Below are 22,890 nucleotides of genomic sequence, written 5' to 3' on the forward strand. Positions count from 1 at the left end.
TTGACTTAGGTTGAGATACCTTAAGAATATTTTTACTGAATTGTAAATAAGTGCTAGTTTAGGAAGGGTGCCAGGTTTTTATGGGAACAAATATAAACCACCAATACTTAAGAATGTAATTGGGAGAAGGTTTTATTTATTTACTTTTCCCTAGAGTATTTTAGATCCTTGTGGCCAAATATAGTCCCAGGAATGTTTCAATTTAATTGAATCTCAAGTTACATATCTCACTTCCAAAGTGGTACCGAATGCATTTGGTTGTGAGTTAATCACGTTATCAGAATATTATAACGCTTTAGGAAGATAACAGCTACACTGATCAGAAGGCCATAATTTACGAATCTTTGCTGGTGGAATATCTTGTAAAGCTGTCTCTCTGATGAACAGCAGCACTTATTCAGACCAGAAATAACAACAGTCCCATGTGCTAGTAAATCCCAGGAGGTCTCGGTGTTTTTGCAGACAGCAGACAGAAATAAAAGGAATTTTGTCCTTTTTACCTCATGTAATCCTGCTGGAAAATGAAACATGTGCTCTGAGTTGATACTGACTTCTGCCAGGTCACCTCCCTGAAGAGTCCGGGCAAGCACTGTTGCAACAGTTCTTGGACAGGAATCTGCCGGCCCCTGAACGCGATGGATGGTCTGCACAGCCTGCTCCCGGGACACTGTGCTACTGTCTGCTCGAGGGAGCTTCCAGCGAGAACATGCGTGACCTGCATCTGTTGCCTTGACTCTTCTCAAGGGCATCACATACCCTCAAATTAGAGTTGCATTTAGGCTAAGTGCTGCAGAGTTTGTTGTTGTTAAAAAAAAATAGGGTGGCTACAAACAATGCCACACCAAGTACAGTTTCTTCTGGCTTACTTTTTAGAACTTGACTTTGGACGTTCGATAATGCAAATGTTTTTGAAGCTATATATTATTAGGAACCGTTTGGAAACCACAAAACCTTTTTAATGGACCATGCTATCAATTTTCTGCTCTTCTAAAGAAGTTTTTCCTATTCATGACTCACTTCACTCTTTGGCTAACGTCGAGGGAAATGTAATAACGATTAACGGAAGGAATGTATGCGTTTTCTTCTTTTCGATTTTTTTTTTTTGAAAGCTTGTACATATTTTTTTTTGTTTCGGGTTATGTAAACTTGGAGGGCTGTAAAATGTTGACCACCACAGGAGGTAAAAACAGGCCTGCTGTACATATATCTTTAGAATTTAAAAATCCAAAAGCTTCCTTTGTTTCTTTGGAGAAGAGTTTTGCTTGATGGCCCAGAATACAGATCCAGTAAAAACGACATGTTCCAGCCGTCAATTACACACACCTTAAGCGAAATTAATGAGATCACTCTGAGATTACACTTTGTGTTTTATTTTCGTTTTATAGGTCTGTATGAGCTGTTGGTGGCTCTGCCAGCCCAGCTGCAGCCACATGTGGACAGCCAGGAAGACCTGACCTTCCTCTGGGATGTGTTTGGTGAAAAAAGCCTGCATTCACTAGTCAAGGTAAACCATGCTGATGTCAGATTTTTCTTTGCGGAAAAACATATGGAAAAATATTTTGAGCGCCATCCAGTAAACCAGAGATCAAATTATTGCCCTCCAAAAACAAAACAGCCTTGTTCCATTTCACTGACAGGCGTGGAAGTTGTTAAAAAAGATTCTACCAAAAATACATAGATGATTTCACTTAATGGTGGCAACCTGGCTGTGCATACTAATAGAGCAAGCCTGCGCCTGCCCTTGTTTAGAAAAAGAATGTGAAATAGTCGCAAGAAGGTTTAGACTCCTCATGGTCAACATTCATGAGCTGGAGTTTAACTTAAATAAATAAATGTTCGCAGCAAAAATTAGAAGGAATATATTTTCTGAGGTTAAGGATGGCAGCTGTTCAGTAGCCACATTAATTTAAAATAATTTCCTCTAACAAAGTCAAATGAAATTCTAGCAAGCTGTTTCTCTTCTTGGCCCAGCGCCACTGACATGGTATTTTGTGTATAAATACACTGACGCTAAATAGGAATAAAAAACAGTGTTTGGAGACCAGTTTTGCCAAGCGTCATACCCTGGAAATGATCAACCACCAGAAATCAGATCTTGCCACACAGCAGTGCTGGGAGTGATCAGGAGTCTTAAAATAGTAAAACGAGAACAAGGAACTTACTGGAAAATATGCCACTCTTGCTTCTGGAAATATGAATTGCATTTTCTCCCATTTAACTCAAGCTGAAAGGAATTTAAAGTCTTACAGAGTCTGCAGGAGATAGAAACTTATGCTTCAACAGTGTCTGATCCTATACTTAATTCAGCTCCATCTGTTATGGTTGTCTGTTGTGATAAGAGGCTTTTTGACTGATGTATAGTATTTGGAAATGAGGCACCATTGTTTCACAGGACAGGACAATTCTTACTGCATTTTTTTTTTTTTGTCAAATTTGCTGAAATTTGTGTGCTTTAAGTCTAGCAATTCTCAAGAGATTAGTGTTGATCTGTGGCATTTTCCTAGCTTTACATTTAAAGAATGCTTTATTATGTGTGTTGTTTTAATATTTTTTCTTTTTAGTTTTTGTATTATTGCCAAGATATCTTTGTATTCTAAATAATTTGAGATAGTTTAGTTACTCTCTTGGGATGTATTAGAAATGGTCTTGGGCTAATAATTGGTAAAGTTTATGACTTAGTGAAGCAATCATGAAAATACTCCTGTATTAAATGTTTGGAAGTTGGATAGTTATGGATTGTTTAGATTGATTTGATCTTGATAGAAGGAATGAAATACATTTCAAATAGCACCATCACTTCTTAATCAGTAAACAAATATGCCCCCCAAACAATGGATGTGTATGTTTGTATTTATTTATATTGTGGCTACTATCTCAGTTTCCTTGCTTATAAATGGAAATTATATTATCTATTGACAAGATTTTTAAAATTAAACTTTTTAGTTTGTATTGGAGAATAGCCGATTAACAATGTTGTGATAGTTTCAGGTGGACAGCAAAGGGACTCAGCCATATATATGCGTGTATCCATTCTCCCCCAAACTCCCCTCCTGCCAGGCTCCCATATAATATTGACAGAATTCCCTCTGCTACACAGTAGGACCTGCTTGATTATCCATTTAAAATGTATCAGTATGTACATGTCCTTCCCAAACTCTTGAACCATCCCTCCCCCCATCCTCCTGCCCCCTGCAACCATAACTTTGTTCTCTAAGTCTGTGAGTCTGTATCTGTTTGACAAGGTTGTTTGTTGACAGAGAGTTTCCAATAAAATAGTGAAGCTCTTAGTTCTTTTGGTAGTTATATAGGTTAGGTGAATAAATTATTAAGAAGCTTAATTATCATAGCATGTAAAGGACCAAAAAGAATTGGCAGAGATGGTTGTTATTTTCAATATTAAAAGAATAAAACTAATGTGTAAAAAATTCTTAGTTACACTAGCTGTTGAGTTTTCAGCACAAGTTGTTATTCAAAGTATGTGTCCATAATTAAGTGGCTAGGAAGCATACTGTTACCAATATCTGGTTTATAAAAACAGTGTAGCAAATAAATGGATGTTGCTAGTCTTTAAATAGCATAGTAACATTTGCTCTATTCCAAATGTTTTTTCAGTAATTGCCATAAAATGTATTTTAAAATTTAGTTTTATTATGTAATTCTAGTATGCTCTCAGTTTCTTACTAGATGCTGCCCCCCCTCCTTTTCTCATGCGCAGACTCAAGGTGTCCTTTGACTGACCCATTATGTTAGTTTTCAAGTAGGAAAACCTAGGATGCCTCCAGAAGGCAGGTCTCACGGGATCAGGAGCGTAGTTTAAACAGCTGGAACAATCTGCTTACCCGTCTTCCAAGAGCCTCCACTGCAGGGTGGAGGAGAGCAGGCTTCTGCTTCTATACATAAATCTCAGTAGAGCAAAAGGAATTTGTTTGAAAGGATTCATTTTGTGTGCTTTGATGTTATGCTCTTTTGCCTGCAGTTAACGCTGTTGGTACATGATTTAGAACTGGGTGAACGGAAAACTTGATTTTATTCGAGCCCCCAATCTTCACAGTTCTCATCTTTTGATTAAAAAAAGAAAGTGGTTGTTAAATTGCCTTGCAGTTTTAAATGCAGACAACTTGCTGATCTGATGTAAAATACACTTAAGAAGAGGCGGTTTGGTGCTGGGGTCTGCAGCAGGTATGGCATGCCACCTTAAGATCTTGAGCTCCACTCTGAGGGGAATACTGTAGGTTGTGAGTTGTCATTGGAAGAGAACCATGATGATCCTATACTGTAACTGAAGATTTTTTTAAAAGAAAAATTTCTAAATAGAAAAGTTGAATAATAAAAACCATGAATATGAGATTCCAAGGAGGAGTTAAGTTTAAATCAGAAGAAAGTTGATATCGGGACTTCCCTGGCAGTCCAATGGTTAAGACTCTGTGCTTTCAATGCAGGGGGTACGGGTTCAATTCCTGGTCAGGAACCTAAGATTCAACATACTGTGTGGTATGGCCAAAAAATAAATAAATAAATAAAGAAGATAGATGGTACCTATTGAAGACCTTGGAAATATTATATATAAGAATGGAAATATCCAATCTAATGTGAGAGCAGACAAGGACATCAGTTTCCACATTATCTAGTGAACGTGATGGACGCACAGAGCCACATTTTGGAACTGTGTTTTTGCAAGTTTATAGACCCATGAAGCATGTTGTTTGTGCCCAAATCTCATTTCCAAATCTTATCTCCTATCCTTGTGGTTTTTCCTTTTGAAATTCCTTTACTTACTTTATTTTTTTATTTTTATTTTTTTTTTAGTTTTTTATTTTTTAAATTTTAAAATCTTTAATTCTTACATGCATTCCCAAACATATTATTCAGTTACATTGTGTGTATTTTTATAATCAGGATTAAGTTCATTTTAAGCCAACAAAATGTGGCTTAAAGACTTACTTAACTATTAATTTTTAAAAAGATCGGTAGTTCTTTCTTCAAGAAATTTTTGTTCTTATTTCACAATTGTGTTGGATTTCTAGGATAAGAATATAAAAATTTTAGTACCTTTTAAATAGCTGCCTATGGTTTTTTTTTTTCCCTTGCCTTTTCAAATAGTTGCATATTTGTATGGGGCAGGAGAAAAAAAGGTAGCAATCTGAATTTTATTCTTTTGGAGATTCTGAAGTATTTCAACAAAACACAACTATTATTTCCAAGGAAAATTTCCTGTTATGATTGCATTGTTGTGTATATTTTTTGTGATTTCAGTCTTAAAGGAGTCATAGTAAAACTCAACCAGACCCTGATAACATTTAGTTACATAGTTTTAATTTCTGACTTGACTGTTTTGTTCATGCTGTCTTTGTTGAGGTCTCACTCTGTGCCAGACAGTATGTAGGACACCAGGGATAAGCTTTCTAATAGAGCAGGTTTAGCCCCTTGTTTTATAGGGTCTTCAGCCCCCCAGAGGACATGGTGATGCGCATTCCACGGTGGCCCATGGTCTCAGCTTTTTGATATGCAGAAGGGGCATCCCTCAATGCTGGCCTCAGAGAGGCGCTGGAGGAGGAACTGGTATTTTCAGCTAAAACTGCATGTTGAAGAAATCTTCTCTATTCTGAGTTTGTTGAGTGTTTTTTTTTTTTTTTAATCATAAATGGATGTTGGATTTTTTTTTTCAAATGATTCTTTCACATCTACTGTTTTGATCATATAGACTTTCTTTATCCTGTTGCTATGACGGATTACTTTATTCCTTCTGAATATTGAACCAGACTTTGCATTCCTGGGAAAAATCCCACTTGGTTTTGGTATATAGTTCATGTTATCCTTGGTTGGATTTGATTTGCTAATGTTTTGCTGAGGATTTTTACATCTCTGTTCATAAGAGATATTAGTCTGTAGTTTTCCTTTCTTGTAATGTCTTTATCTGGTTTTGGTAATGCTTGGCATATAGTTAGGAAGTATACTCTCTGCTTCTATTTTTTTACTGGAAGAGTTTGTAGAATATTGGTAGGATTTTTCCCGTAAATTCACCATTGAAACCATCTGGGCCTAGTGCTAGCTGTTTGGGAAGGTTTTTAACTATTGATTTCTTTAGTAGATATAAGCCTATTTAGATCATCTATTTATTTTTGTGTAGAGTTTTTGTCATTTGTATCTTTCAAGGAATTGGTGGAATCAGTTACCAAATTTGAGGGCATGGAATTGTTTATAATCTTTTATTATCTTTTTAATGTCCTTAGGATCCATAATGATGACTCTTCTTTCATTTTTGATATTATTAGGAGTTTTTGCCTCATTTTCTTATTAGCTTGGCTGTGGGTTCATCAGTTAATCTTTTCAAAGAACCAGCTTTTGGTTTCACTGAATTTTTTTTTTCTGTTTCAATTCTGTTGCTTTTTGCTTGTATTTTATTCTTTCTTTTTTTCCTCTTTGCTCTTTTCCCTCTAGTTTCCTAAGGGAGAAGCTTAGAAAATTGATTTTAGTTCTGTTTTTTTTTTTTTTTTTAATGTTCAATGCCATGCTTTCCCTCTAACCACTACTTCTGCATCATTCCACAAATTTTGTTAAACCATATTTTCATTTATTGCAAAATGTTTAAAAATTTATCTTGAAACTTCTCCCTTGGCCCATGTGTACTTTAGAATTGTTGGTTAGTTCCCAAACATGTGGAGATTTTACTGCTGTCTTTCTGTTATTGATTTCTATTTTAACTCCATGTGACCTGAGAGCATATGCTATATGATTTCCATTTTGTTAAGGTGTATTATGGTTCAGAATGTGGTCTGTCTTGTTCTATGTGAGCTTGAGAAGAATGTGTATTCTGCTGTTGTTGGATGAAGTATTCGATTAAGTTGGTTGATGGTGCTAAATACTGATTTTCGGCCTGCTGGATCTGTCAATCACTGATAAAAGAGTGTTGGAGTTTTCTAGTACAGAAGTGGCTTTGTTCATTTCTCCTTGCAATCTTATCAGTTTTGCATCATGTGTTCTGAGGCTGTCTTGTTAGATGCGTGCACACTGAGGATTATGATGTTTTCTCAGAGGGTTGACTCTGTTTTCATCATGGAATACCCTCCTGTATCGCTTACAGTTTACTTTGTTCTGCTGTCCACTTTGTCTGAAACTGATGTGGGTACTGCAGCTTTCTTTTGGTTAGTGTTAGTCTGGTCTATTGGAGAAGGAAGTGGCAACCCACTCCAGTGTTCTTGCCTGGAGAATCCCAGGGATGGGGGAGCCTGGTGGGCTGCTGTCTATGGGGTCGCACAGAGTCGGACACGACTGAAGCGACGCAGCAGCAGCAGCAGCAGCAGCAGCAGCGTGATCTATCTTTCTCTATTTCTTTCTTTTAATCCATCTATATTTATAGATATATTTGTCACACCCAGGAGAGCTGGGTGTGTTCTATTTTTAAGATGGGTTCTTATAGACAATAGTTTCTTTCCTTTTCAATCTACTCTCATAGTCTTTGTCTTTCAATTGATATATTTAGACCATTCATATTTAGAGTGTTTGTTGATATAACTGGTTATATTTACCATGTCTGCCACTGATTTCTGTTCATAGCACTTGTTCTTTTTTTTTTTTAAATCACCCTCTCTCTTCCTACTCTGCTTTTAGGTGAACATTTTATATGATTCCATCGATGCCTTCCTAACATATCAAATTTTTTTTAGTGCTTGCCATTATTGAGTTTGCTACATACATTAACAGCTAATCTAGGTCTACTCTGAAGTAACACTGTACCTTGTTGCAGGTAGTTGCAGGTATCTTATAAAGAATATTCTTAATTCCTTTTTCTATGTCCTTTATAGCATTCCTGTCAGTCATGTCACCTATCCATATACTATCATCACCCAATGCATTGCTGTTATTCTTTGAACAAAGACTTGTCAGATCAGTTAAGAGTAGGAAAAATAAAAGATTTTGGTTTACCTTTATTTACTCCTTCTCTGATGCTCTTCTTTTCTTGATGTATTTCTAGTGCCTGACCTATATCACTTTCCTTGTCTCTTAAAGAATTTCTTTCAACACTTGTTGCAAGGCAGGTCTACTGACAGCAGATTTCTTTTAAAGTTTGTGTGTTTATTTCTCCGTTACTTTCAACGTACAGTTTCATTGGATACAGAATTCTAGAGTGGTGGTTTTTCCTTTCAACACTTGAAATATTTTACTCCAGTTTCCCCTTGCTTACATAGTTTCTGATGAGGTGTCTGATGTTATTCTTGTCTTTGCCTTCTATAGGGAAGGTGTTTTTTCACTTGGAATTATTTCAATATTTTCTCTTTATTTTTGGATCTTGCAGTTTGAATATGGTGTACCAAAGGGTAGATTATTGGGCATTTATTCTGCTGGATATTTTCTGAGCTTCCTGCATCTGTGGTTTGGTGTTTTGTCGTTAATTTTGGAGAATTCTCAGTCATTATTACTTTGAGTATTTCTTCTTTTTCTCTTTGTTACAGAAGATGTATGGAACATGTCCCATAGTTCTTGGATATGGTGTTCCTTTTTAAAAATTTCATCTCATTTCTCTTTGTTTCAGGTTGGGGAATTTCCATTAACATATTTTCAGTCTTACTGATTCTTTCCTTGGCCATGTCCAGTCTACTGATGAGCACATCAAAAGCATTCTTCATGTCTGTTATGGTGTTCCTTGTTTCTAGCATTCGTTTTGATTCTGTCTTAGAGTTTCCATCGCTCTGCTTACATTTTCCATCTGTTCTTGCATGTTGTCCACTTTTTCCATTAGAGCTGTTAGCCTATTAATCATGTGTATTTTAAATTCCCTATTTCATAGTTCCAACTTCTGTGTCAGAGTTGAGTCTTTTTCGGATCCTTGCTTTATCTCTTTAGACTGTGCTTTTATTGCCTTTTATTATGCTTTGTGATTTTCTATTGAAAGTTGGACATGATGTATTGGGTAATAGGTACTGAGGTGATTAGGCTTTACATGTGAGTTTTGGCTTTGACCTGGCTGTGTTTAATGTTTGCTGAAGCTCTCAGTACCCAAGACTCCAGTTTCCTTAGTGTCTCTCCCTCCCCTGTTCCCTTTGTCTTTCCTTAAGAATGCTCTTGGAGTCTGTATCTTTGGCTGTCTCAGTTATAACCCAGTGTTATTTTACTGGAGCCCTTTTGGTGATGGTGAGGTCTTGGAGAGAGGAATTGTTATATAATATTCTGATTAAATGTCAGTACCTGGGATATGAGGACCTTCAAAAGCATTTCTTAGCCCTTTTTTTTTTTTCCCTTTTTCCCCTTATTTGAGGTAGGAAGGCTGGGAGATGGGGATGTGGTTAAGTTTTCTTACTGCCCTTTTCCCAGGTCAAATACAGCTCTGATAAGTAAAGCCACTCTCTTGGAGGGATAGCTCAGTTGGTAAAGAATCCACCTGCAATGCAGGAGACCTCGGTTCAATTCCTGGGTTGAGAAGATCCGCTGGAGAAGGGATAGGCTACCCACTCCAATATTGTTGGGCTTCCCTTGTGGCTCAGCTGGTAAAGAAATTGCCTGCAATGCGGGAGACCTGGGTTTGATCCCTGGGTTGGGAAAATCCCCTGGAGAAAGGAAAGGCTACCCATTCCAGTATTCTGGCCTGGAGAATTTCATGGACTGTATAGAAACCCCAGTACAGAAACAGACTGTACTGGGGTTGCAAGAGTCTGACATGACTGAGCGACTTTAACTTTCACTCAGAGGAAAGGGGTTTCTCAGGTGATTCTAAAGGTAAAGAACCCACCGGCCAGTGCAGGAGACGAAGAGACATGGGTTCAATTCCTGGGTTGGGAATATCCCCTGGAGGAGAGCATGGCAACCCACTCCAATATTCTTGCCTGGAGAATCCTATGGACAGAGGAGCATGGTGGGCTACAGTCCACAGGGTCGCAAAGCAACTGAAGCAGTTTAGCATGTATGCATGCTTGGAGAGGAGAGAGCTCTTGGCCTTTGTATTGCAAAATGGTTACTTTTCTCCTTCCTCTGCTTGAAACACTAGGGGATTTTCTCCTGTTTTCACCATGAGAACTTGGTAGGGCTTTTTTTTTTTTCAGTAGAGCTCTTTGAGGAAAGTGCAAGGTTCTCCTCCAAGACCGAGTCCCTCAGACTAGTTACCTTTGCCCAGCATTAATTTGTCAAAATGACTGGTTAAGGGTTCCTGCAAGTTTCTGGCTCCAGCAGTTTCTACCCCTGCTAAGTTGATTTCAGCCATGATTTTCCCTCCCGATTTCAGGTGACAGTTTGTCCTGCAAGTTCCTTTCTCTTCACATGTCTGAGCTGAAACCAGACATCTTCCTTTGCCCTCTTTTTTGGCTATGATTTCATTATTGATTTGCAAGAGTTCTTTATTTTGGATAACTGCTTCTTACCAAATTATAATTGAAAATATTTAATTTCTCTTCTTAAAGATGCCCTGCAGTTTTATTTTTAATGAAACACATGATGTCAAGGGCAGGGTAGTTGACACGTGGAAGCTAGGTATGAGGGATAACTTAGTGGCAGTTTATTTTCCATCTCCGTATGAATGTGAATTCGTGAAGTCTTTAATGCTTGTGAAGTTAGGTAGGATTTTAAAAGTGAAAAAACTTACTCTTGAGTCTGAAAATAAGTCTTGAGCAGATGCTCAGAAAGCAACCTGTGAATGAGAATGTACTTTAAAAATTTTATATCTCCAACCTGGAAACTTCAGGAAATGAAAAACCAGCTTGAAGGTAATGCTTGATCTTAATCTTCCAATAATTCCAGTTTTCTTAATCATTAGCACCATGAGACTTGCCTGGAAAGTAGTTATTTCCAGGATAATTGATATAGTCAAGCCATAAAGGAGAGAGACAGATAATTTTATTGGGTAGTGGTTTTATAATCATGCAGGCACTCCACGTTCTTCTCTTCTTTTCATCTAGAAGCAGTGAAAAGCATCGTATGGGGCTGGGGAAGGTGATATTTACACGGTAGTAAATCAGCTTCAAGGCTGAAAGGCTATTTTACAAGAAGCTTGCTGGACCCAGCTCTTTAGAAACAAATTGTGCTGTTTTGGAGGGGAGAGGGGGGTGTGGGATTCAGAGAGAAAGCCCGCTGGGGAGGTTATGTTACTTGCCTCTGCAATCCCATTTGCCTTGGTGGGAGGAAAAGGAAAAGGCAGTCAGACACTGCGAATGATCCCCGGCCACCTGGGCTGACGGAGGGGAGAGCTGGGTGTCAGCAGCTGGTAACGCTCCTTGGCCAATCAAAGGTAATTGTTTGGCCAGCTCTGTTGGAGCCAGACGAAGTTATTTCTTACGTTATAGTTTACATTTTTTCAGGCACAGAAACATGTAAAGTCTGCTGAAGATATGAATTCCTGAGACCCTGAGTAAATTGTTGCCTTTGTAATTCACACTCTCAAAACAGAGGCCATATGTAATCCTTCTTAGAGATTTGCTCAGGACTGGGGATGGGGGGACCCAGGGGCCAGGACTGAGGGTACTTGATAGGGTTGCTTCCTCCTGCTGGGTGTGTGTTTCACATCATGGAACAGCACCTTTTGAAAGTTGCTGTGAGATTTAGATATTTATTTGAATATGCTTCGCTTTAGAGCAGTCATCTTAATTTGCGTATATTCATAATTGACTAACAGGGAGTCTGTCTACTCCACACACTCATGTGGGGTATCCTACCTGATTTCAAGAGCAGTTCATTCCCTATTACTCAGCCATAGAATGGAATGAAATTGGGTCATCTGTAGAGACCTAGAGGGACTTCGAGACTCATACAGAGTGAAGTAAGTCACAAAGAGAAAAATAAATATTGTATGTTAACACATACATATGGAATCTAGAAAATGGTACTATGAGCCTATTTGCAGGGCAGAAATAGAGATGCAGACGTGGAGAACGAACTCGTGGACATAGCGGGGGAAGGAGAGGGTGGGATGAATTGACAGGGTAGCATTGAAATACATACATTACCTTGTGTGAAATAGATAGCCACTGGGAAACTGCTGTATAACACAGGGGGCTCAGCTCAGTGCTCTGTGATGACCTAGAGGGGTATGATGGAGGGGCCGTAGGAGGGAGGCTTAAGAGGGAGGGGATATATATATATATTTATACATATATATATATATATATATGCACACACACGTACATACAGTTGATTCATGTTGCTGTACAGCAGAAACTCAGAAACTAACATAACTTTATAAAGTAATTTTATTCCAATAAAATAGTAAAAAAAGGAAAGAACAATGTATTCCTTAGAATGGGTAGAGGCAGGAAACCAGTAATCCTCTCACTTCCTTGTGGAGGTGATTCCTGCTATTCTCCAATTCCAGAGAACTAGAGTTTCAGTAGGAATACATGGAACTTCTCTGGATTTTCTACCTAGCAGTGGGGTTGCCGGGCAAAGTTGCGCATCCCCCTTCATTAGGTTCTGCTGAGTTGTTCTGTAGGTGTGGTTGGACATAGCCAGCAAGGGAATGATTGGCTCAGGGAGTTGTATGTTTGCAGTTCTGGTGCCTGGATCGGCTCTCGTTTCCACCCCAATCTCTGGACTGTGGTGTTTTTGGAGACCTCACCGTAAGGCGAGGGCGGGCATTTGTTTGTGTCCTGTTACTAGGATGCTGTTGGGCCATGAGTGTGGTCTTCCTGCTCTGAATTGGTTCTCAAAGTACATTGACTGTAGATGGTTGTGGACCCAGAGAGGAAAAGGGAGAGGCCTGTTCCTCAGGGCCCCGATGGACTATGAGGTGGCAGGGTCACTTAGAGCTAGGTCCTCACCTCTCTGGGCTGTGTTGGAAGGTGTGCAGGAACACACATGCTGTTCACAGGAGACTCAAGGTTGAGGTGGAATTTCACATAGCAGATTTAAACATGCTTCTGTGGGCTGGCTTGGAGACCTTGCTGCCATTTTAAACGGTGTTTCTAGAATTGTCTTTGCGACCCCATGGACTTCAGCATGCCAGGCCTCTCTGTCCCTCACCATCTCCCAAAGTTTGCCCAAGTTCATATCCATTGCACCAGTGATGCTATCCAGCCATCTTGTCCTCTGACGCCCTCTTCTCCTTCTGCCGTCGATCTTTCCCAGAATTAGGGACTTTTCCAATGAGTCCTGGATTTATGTAGTTTCTAGCATGTGTCTCCAAATCTTAAAAAAAATTAGAAGCAGAAGTAAACTTTTGGTGGAAACTCCATTTGATCTGGAGGGAGGGATTGGATAATATTCCCTGGAGTTTAGTTTGGTGCGTCAGGCACTCAGCTCATAATCATTAAGTGAATGAGTGGGTTCCCTATGTGGCTGAACAGGTAATTTCTAGAGGGAGGAATCTTGGAAGCTCCAGGGACAGCTTTGATTATTCAGATTACCTTTGGACTTTTGTCTGCCTCTTTTTTTTCTTTTTTTTTTTTCCCACTCTTGCAGTCATTTCATTCTCCTTGTGTTCATCTAGCTGCCTTGTGAGCAGTGCATGAATCATGGACTTTTGGGGATACTGAGGAGTGTTCCGTGTCCACTCTTGCCCTTCATGTGGACACACGTCTGCAGTAGTGGCTCAGAGCTGGGGCCCTGGAGCCACATTGCTGAGTCTCAGGTCCTGGCTGTGCCAAGGACATGTACCAACAGTAAGACGACAGTAACAGTCATAGTGTTTTACTTCACGGTGTCTCCTTTTCCTTATGTATTAAGGGGAGACAGTAGTAGTTATGAGGACTGAATGAATGAATATATGAGATATGCTTTAAATGGTCTGGTACATAAGTCGCTGTGGTGGTTATCCTCTTAAACCTACATTTCTTTCTGTTTGCTATGTTCAGTGCTTATCCCAGAATTTACACTGTTTTCTTTTCATCATCCCTTTGGCTACATTCTGCTTTTTTCATGATGATGTTGTCTTGCCTTAATAAACTTTTGTTCTTGCCTTTTTACTTCCTTGCTCTCACTCTGTGAAATTGCAGTGGAAATTGATATAGTCTATGATTTGAAGTTCTTGAAAAAGTTCTTGAGTTGGCTAAATGTGCTTTCTAACTTTTCCTTCACTTCTAAAATGTCATAGAATATTTGGGGCATGAGGAAAGGCAGAACCGCAGCTTGAATACCCGCATATTCACCACACAGCATAGGAAAGAAAACACTGCAGGTTCGGTTGAAGCCTGAGTGTCCTTTCTTGTTTCTGTTTTTTTTTCCTCGCCTGCCAGAGGTCACCTTATCTTGAATTTCTGTTCTGGAAAAATACAAAATACTACTTTGTGCATTTGAAAACTTTTTATAATTAGAATGATAGTCAACAACTTTCTGTCTTTTGTTGTTGTTGTTTAACATTTTGCTGTATATTTTGAGATGTATTTATGGTGATACAGATAACTCTGATTCAGTAATTTCCATGGCTATATGGCATTCTTTGACTTAATTACAAATTGTTTATTCTCCTGGTGATGGCTGCTTACATTGAAAGGTGTCCTTCACATTCAAGATGCCTTCACTTGGAAACCAGTGTTGTCTCCTTGTCACTTTGAACAAACCGTGAACTTGGGCAAACGTCGGGAGAGGGTGAGGGACAGGAAGGCCTGGCCTGCTGCAGTCCATGGGGTTGCAAAGAGCTGGACACGAATGGGCGACTGAACTACAAAGAGTCCTCTGGGGCAGACAGGAGATGCTGCTCTAGAGTGGGTGCATCTCACGCTTCTTTAGGTATTACCAAGCTACTCTTCCAAGCTTGTTTCCTGTTACACTCCCACCAGCGGAAGGAAAGTCTCCATTGCTTTATGTCTGTGTTAACGCTTGGAATTAATTTTTGCCAACAGGGTCAGTTTGAAATATTGTCCGCTTATTTGAGTTTCTACTCATCTGAATACTAGAGATTGAGCTATTCCAGTTTCCTTTCTATGCCTTTTTATATATCTTTTGCTGCTGTTTCTCTCTTGTTACGTGTCTTCATCTGGCTGATTTGTGGGAACTACTTCATATATCTGGTACTGGATCTCTGTTTGTATGTGTTGTATCTTCTGGTCTCTGCTCCGTTCACTTTTTATGATAGTTTATTGCATCCAAGCATGCATTTGCACAGATTCTATTTGTCTTAAATGCAGAAGACAGAGTATCTTGGACAGACCCACCACCCAGTACAAAATCCTTCGCTTGTGGGTCTAGGAGAACGTATAGTAGGGTGTGAGGTGTGTAGACTTTGCCCAAGACTGAGGTCTGAGTTATTTTTAAATGCTGATTCTGTGACTGTTTGCACTGATCTAATATTGTAAGCATCTATGTGACGTATTCTGGCACCTACTGTAGTTATGGGTATGGTGTTCATTGAAGCCAGTCCTTTCTGGCAGGAGCTGTGCATAATCCATCCTTGCATATTCTGCGTGGCTTACAGGTGATGTAGGTGTTGAGGGGAGGGTTGCTGTTGAGAGGGACTGGACACCTTCCCTTGCAGGCTTCATCTTGCCCAGTTTGGTTACCATTTATTTTACAAATACTCGAGTGCCCGCTGAGGGCATAGTGACTTTTGCTCACATCCCATTGAGTTTGTTTATGGCAATACTATGGTCCTTCATAAATAACTAATACTGTAGTTTTGTTTTTTAAATCACTTTCAATTAGAATTCAAGTTGTGGAAGTTGTGTCATCTTTATTACAGATAGATGACAGTAAAGATTTTAATCCACCTGTTTTAAAATGAAAGGTACTGTTAATATTTTTTGAATGTCAGTACAGATAGTAGGAATGAGAGGTGTTCTTTGGGGGTCATGATTTGAATATTGTGTATGGATGATTTTATTTTTCTTTCCATCTTCACATAAAATATTTAGAAAATCTGTAACATTTTCAAATGAAGTACTTTCAAAGGTTTCAAAATGTTATTTAAAATGCTCTATTGGAATTTTTAAAACCAAGACTTTAATGCAATTTTATTATTTAAAAAACCCTCAAAGTGAAATCATAGGCTTTTGTGTATATAAAATGCAATGAATTAATTTTAAATGATTTTGCACTGAGTCGCAGAAACATCTACCCTGCCATCCCTCCGTTGGTAATACTATTTGCAGGCACATGTGAGGTCACATTGGCTGTGTCCCTTGATGTGGGCGAAAGACTTGTGGAGTCAATAAAATGTGAGTGAACATGAGATGTGACTACAGCCAGGAGCCCCGAGGAGCCGGGCCGAGGTTGCCTCGTCTCTGGCCATTGCTGGTTATCGGGGGTGTGAGATACTGGGGCACCCTCCACTTGGCCTGGCAGGTGGGCATGTGAGCAGAGTCCTCAGGACTTGGAGTGTTAACGGGACCACAGGCTTCACTGTTAGAAGCTGCTAAGACTCAGGGGGTGGTTATCACCACCGGTTACCCCACTCAGACCCAACAGGGGCCTTTGCTGTGTGGTATTATTCTATTTTTCACGTTCAGCTGGGTGATGTAGCGGTGAAGATAAATGCATGTTCACAGTGCAGGCTTCGCTTGAAGCTTGTTCCTTTAAGTGGTTGCTATTGATCTGACAGTCGTGCTATAAAAAGTTAGTGTTTGCAGGGCAGAAATAGAGACACAGACATAGAGAACAAATGTGTGGACGTGGGGCACAGTGGGATGAATTGGGAGATTAGCAATGACATGTATATATACTACCATACGTAGCTTTCCACAGCTAGTGAAAAGCTGCTGTGTAGCACAGAGGCTCAGCCCGATGCTCTGTGATAACCTAGAGGTCGGAGATGGGTCGGTGGGAGAGAGGCTCAGGATGGGGGGGGATATATGAATATGTATGGCTGATCCACTCTGTTGTACAGTGGAAACTAACACAACATTGTAAAGCAATTGTACTCCAATAAAAATTTTTGTATGGAAATGCAAAAAGAAAATGGTTAAAAGGGTAAATATTATGCATGTTTTACCATAGTAAAGAAGATGCATAAAGAAAAAAGAAGATGCATGAAAAAGTTAGGGTTTGTTTTCTTGTCAAAACTTGGTAATATTTTCTTTCTTGATACGCATGCATCTCCCTCCTAACTGCTATGGCAAGGCTTGAGGAAAGGAGACATGCGTTTTACAGTCTCACTGGTTTTTTGTGATGTTCCCAGTGCAGTAGGCTGTGCTGGCCTGGGTCCTCCGTCTCTAACTTCATATTCTTTCTCATCATGACTTCATCTGTGTTATTCTCACAGTTTCTTGTTTTCTTACTAAATTTCATGAGATTGTTTTGGGTTGACATGAGGACTTTCAAGACCAAAATATGAAATGTGTGTGTACATACATACCTTCTGATAAAGACCTTTCCTAGTTAATAAATGGCCTTTAATATATCCAGTCATGTATTTTGCATGCAATTAGTGCTTCCATAGTGCCTTCCTTTTCTTTTATACCTGGGTAGAACAGCAGTTATACGTGATTTTTTCCCTTATTTTCATTTCTGTGTGTAGTTCAGTTAGAAGCCAAATGGAACAGTGTTAACTGTCAACTTAAAAAATACGCTGTATTTATGCACTTCATTTGTTCAAGTTGGTATGTTTTAGATTATGCAGGTGATAAAAATTTAATTTTCACTACGTGATAAAGTTGACTTACATCTTTGGTTTCCAATTTGAGTAAATATTTGTGTGGTCACTGTTGTGTGCCTTCCAAGATTCAGATCATTGCCTTGCCATGCTTTTTGATCTTCTGTCCTTCCACTAGGTGGCGCTCGCTCCTTTAGGAAACCTGAGCGTTCAAAGAACTTGCTGGTTGTTACTGAAGGATTACAAATAAAAAGAAGCAAATGCAGGCCAAAGCAGTATGAAAAACGTGAAATTTCCTTATGTCCTATAAAGAGCCATAGAACTTTGTGATAGAGGTCGTTATTATTAGTAATATATTTCCAAGGAATATATTTCTAAGAGATTTTATTACATAGGTCCTTCGTATAAAAAGTACTTAAACATTTCTCATATCTGGTGTTAGGTGGTTGGGATATGATGGCAAAAAATAGACATGGTGGTCTGTATTCTATGTGACTCTTGAAATAAATACTCAAATAATCACTTAAATAAGGGTAAATTTTATAGCCATATACAGAGAGGTTTTTGGTACTTAGAATGTGTAGGAGTGGGCGTGGTAGGAGTGTTTGCTCATGTTTGGGAAAGTTTTGCTGAAGAAGTGATTATTGAGCTAGTTAGTGATGTCTAAGGGATGCTTAAGAACTAGCTGGGTAAGAGTGGATTGAGGCAGGAATTTCACAAGGAGCATCACTGTGTTGGGGGTTCTCTGACTGCACCCCAGTGTTGTCGAGGGATCCAGTAGGCCTTTTCAGTTTGGAGACTTTGTTCTTCAGTTCTTATGCCTTTGATAATTTCCTTTCCTCAGTTCTTTTGCATCTTTCTGGAAGTCATTTTAGCCATGTACTGGTCTTTCTCGATTAGCAGTCTGATTTTTTTTCCCTTCTGCTCTTTCTTTCTGAAAGATATCCTCAACCTTTACTTTCCATCTTTCTATTTAATTTGTAAAAAATACGCTGTTAAAATTGTAATTCCAAATATGTTTGCATGTGTGTCTGTGTCGCTGTTCCTTTTTCATAACATCCTAATCTTATACCATGGGTGCACAGTAGAATTAAGAATAATTAAAACAAAACACCCCACCTCTTATGTATTGATTGCTTATTATGTGCCGCGTGCTTTTCAAAGTTTTATATACCTTGTTTAGTTCTTCAAGTAACTCTGAGAGATGTGTACTAACTAGTCTTTATCCCTATTGTGAAGATTAGAAGAGTGTACTGCTTTGACTGAGGTTACACAAGCAGTTAAGTGGTGGATCTGGTCTGGAACCTGGGTTGGTTCTGTGAATTTAGCATCTAGCTTTTCTGCAGACTTAAATAGACATTTCTCCAAAGAAGACACATAGATGGCCAATAAACAGATGCAGAGATGCTCAATATCACTAATTATTAGAGAAATGCAGACTGAAACCACGAAGTATCACCTCACACTAGTCAGAATGGCCATCTTCAAAAAGTCTGCAGATAATCAATGCTGGAGAGGGTGTGGAGAAAGTGAAACCCTTCTACACTGTTGGTGGTAATGTAAATTGCTGCAGCTACTATGCAGAATAGTATGGCGGTTCCTTTAAAAACTAAAAATAGAGCTACCATATGATCCAGCAATTCCACTGCTGGGCATCTATCTGAAAAAGACAAAAATTCTAATATGAGAAGATATCTGCGCCCCAGTTCATAGCAGCACTATTTACAACAGCCTAGACATGGAAGCAACCTGAATGTCCATTGACAGATACATGGATTAAGAAGATGTAGAATATTATTGAGCCCCCAAAAAAGAATAAAATATTGCCATTTGCAGCAACATGGATGGACCTCAAGATTATCATAAGTTCAGTAAGTGAGAAAGAGAAAGACAAATAACATGTGATGTCACTTATGTGTGGAATCTAAACTGTGACACAAATGACCTTGTTTACACATCAGAAACAGACTCACAAACACAGAAAACAAACAGGGTAAGTGGCTAGGGGAGGAATAAATGTAGTGTTTGAAGTTAACAGAGACACACTACTATATATAGAGCAAGTAAATAACAAGGACCTTCTGTATAGCACAGGGAGCTATATTCAATATTTTATAATAACCTATAATGGAAAATGATCTTAAAGAATATACACACACACGTATAAAACTGAATCACTTTGCTGTACACCTGAAACTAACACAATATTATAAATCAACTACAGTTCAATTTTTAAAAATCAAGCTGTTCTGCTGGTGTATAGATACTCAATGGAATGGTTTTGATTTTATTTTCAATTCTCTATTGTTTTGTTAATAAATCCTTCTTTATTCTGGGGCTTTATTTCTGTTGGTCTGCTTGGTGTTTGTCCTGTTGAAGGCTTCTGTCAGATGTCTGTTCATTCTTGGTTATCTGCCTGTATTTAATAGTGAGGTGTTAAGAGACTCATGGGAGGCTCTTGGTCTGGAACTGGTGGACTTGGAACAGTGGTTTTTCAAATTGGGAGGGGAGTTGGAGAGAACCGAGGAGAAGGGGAGATTTTGCAATATTTGAAGACAGTTTTGATCGTCAGGGTTTGAAGGGAGAGTGCTGCAGGCATTTAGAGGACCAAGGCCAGGGATGCTGCTAAAAAGCCCAGGGCAGGCTCCCGTAACAAAGTATCATATCCAGTCTAACATCTGAGTACTGTCAAGGTGGAGAAACCCAGCTTTGGAGTGAAGGGAAGAAAAATTGGCTACTGTTGGTTGTGGAAGGTTGCATATTGCCTAATGTAGAGGCCTTTCCCCCTGCAGTTTCGGGTGTTCTCATCATGGAAACCTGAGGTCTGCTGCCTGGGACTCAGCGTGGCTGCCTGCGTGGCACTCTGGGAAGGGGAAGGGAGAAGACCCCCGTCAGGGTCGAGCTTTCGTCACCCCCCACGCCTGGTCACTAAGCATCACAGTATCCCTGGACCAGATTAGCTTCTTCCTGTACTGCTCCCAATCTGTTCTCATTCTGTGTTGTGGCTTCCCTTTTCTATTAATAGAAATTCATTGTCTAGTCTCTGACTGCCACATAACCACTATTTTTCATTTTTTTCTTAAAAACATCATTTTAGTGCATCTGAGGTTGGAGAAGAGATTCCTGTCTGGTGTAAATCACTAAACTTAGTAACCATAAATGTCACAGGCATTATTATTAATACTGCAATCCATCAGCTTCTTATACCAAAATTTATTCATTTTCTTAGAAGTTTTTCTTATCAAGTCCTAGGTTACTTTGAAATGCAGCTTATATTGGGGCCATGGGCTAGCGTCTTTCCTTTAACTTAAAAATTACTTCTTGGCGGTCTAGTGGTTAAGACTGTATCTTCCAATGCAGGCGGTGTGGGTTTGATCCCTGCTTGGGGAGTTAAGATCCCACATGCATCTTGGCCAAAAAAACAAAACGTAACAAACAGAAACAATATTGTAACAGATTTAATGAAGACTTAAAAAAAAATGGTCCACATCAAAAAAACCTTTAAAAAAATTAAAAAAAAATTTCAGAATATTGTTTTGGTACCTAAACATTTGCCAAAGTTAGTCAGTAATCTTTTTTTTTTAATGTTTCATTATGAATTTAAGGATTAAAAAAATATTTGTTAGGTGTCAATTCATTGTAGTCATCCCTTTTGAAGCTCTAGTCACCCCACCTTTGGCCCATGGGAACCTCTTCAGTTTGGCTCTTTGGTTTTTGACACAGCACCGTTGGGCTGTGCTCCCATGTTTTTCAGCCTGAGAGGGTGTCTCAGGCTTAAAATACACCTTTTTTTTTTTTTGCCCTGTGTATTTTAAGGGAGATTCACAGAAATGGGATGCTGTCTTTTTCAGATACCATCAGTTCCTAACAGTGACCAATAGAAACTCCATTACTCTGCTGTTCACAGCTTCTCATTTGCTTTATTCTATTTTTTACTTGGCTCAGAGGTTAAAGCGTCTGCCTGGAATGCGGGAGACCCGGGTTCGATCCCTGGGTCAGGAGGATCCCCTGGAAAAGGAAATGGCAACCCACTCCAGTACTCTTGCCTGGAGAATCCCATGGAGGGAGGAGCCTGGTAGGCTACTAGTCCATGGGGTCGTAAAGAGTCGGACACGACTGAGTGACTTCACTTCACTTCACAATGCCTGTTGGCTTCCCTGGTGACTCAGATGATAAAGAATCTACCTGCAATGAGGGAGACCTGGGTTCGATCCCTGAGCCAGGAATATCCCTGGAGAAGGGAATGGCAACCCACTCCAGTATCCTGCCTGGAGAATCCCATGGACAGAAGAGTCTGACCGACTACAGTCCATGGGATCTCAAAGAGTCGGACACCGCTGAGCAACTCACACTTACTTCCTTTAATGCCTACTAGGTGATCAGTGAGTTTATTTATTTTCCATGTATTCTCTCCCATCTCTTTCTAGTTTTTGGTGCTTGTATTTGACCCACATTCCAGATCTGCTTTTTCACCCTTAGTCCCACCATTCGTCTAGCGTTGGATTGTTTGGTGACCAACAGTCTTTATCCTGAAGCTTCTGTGATTTTTTTTTTAGAAATTCACTCCCTAGTAGCTTTCTCATGGGCAGGGCTCATGGGAACAGTTTTCCTAAAAGTTCTTGTGGTCTTTGTATTAATATTTGAGGGTCAGTTTGTCTGAAATGGAAATCTTGGGTATCTTAAGTATGTTCCCTCTTCAACTCCTGGCATACAGTGTTCCTGCCTGAGTCTGATGCCAACATAACTTCTTTCCTTTATATCTGTTTTTGTCTTGATGATTAAAGGATATTTTCCTTTTTATTTTTAAATTCTTAAAGAATCGTTCTCATTGTTGGCTGTTAGTTTTCCCAAGTATTCACTTGCCCTTTTTATCACATACTTTTATTTCATGGTAGTTTTTTAATCCCCCCAAAATACACCTCTCCTCATCTCTACTTCCTAAGGGCAAAATACTATTCTGACTTTAAACTTTAGGGTTCATTTTGGGCTTCCCTTATGGCTCAAGTGAAAGGCGAAAGATTTATACAGTCCGAGGAGAAACCAGAATATATGCCAATGGCTCAAGTGGTAAAGAATCTGCCTGTAGTGCAGGGGACACAGGAGACATGGGTTTGATCCCTGGGTCGGGAAGGTCCCCTGGAGGAAGGCATGGCAACCCACTCCAGCAGTCTTGCCTGGGAAGTCCCATGGACGGAGGAGCCTGGCGGGCTTCAGTCCATGGGTTTGCAAAGAATTGAATGCGACTGAGCACACCCATTTGACTGTTCTTAGAAGTTTTGATGGGACTGCACAGTATGTAATTGTATCTCTGTGTCTGACTGTCTTTTACTCGAATGATATTCATGTGGTTCACTTATGTTATGAGTAGAGAGTTCATTTGCCTTTGTTGCTGAAGGATATTCTGTTCTGTAAGTACACTGCAGTTTATGGAGCTGTCGATGGACATTCTG

General features: G+C 39.4%; 1 protein-coding gene across 5 annotated transcripts in view; it reads left to right on the forward strand.

Annotated features, from left to right (window-relative positions):
* Window positions 1-22,890, forward strand: part of MPP7 (MAGUK p55 scaffold protein 7) — a 238,470-nt gene that overhangs the window by 97,114 nt on the left and 118,466 nt on the right. For all 5 annotated transcript variants that reach the window (XM_015099631.4, XM_060397456.1, XM_060397457.1 and 2 more), the window contains exon 3: window positions 1,386-1,504. In XM_015099631.4, the coding sequence (XP_014955117.2) occupies window positions 1,386-1,504 (119 nt within the window). The remainder of the gene's footprint in view (window positions 1-1,385; window positions 1,505-22,890) is intronic.

The sequence above is a fragment of the Ovis aries genome, chromosome 13 (assembly GCF_016772045.2).
Source record: "Ovis aries strain OAR_USU_Benz2616 breed Rambouillet chromosome 13, ARS-UI_Ramb_v3.0, whole genome shotgun sequence".
Taxonomy (NCBI): Eukaryota; Metazoa; Chordata; class Mammalia; order Artiodactyla; family Bovidae; genus Ovis; species Ovis aries.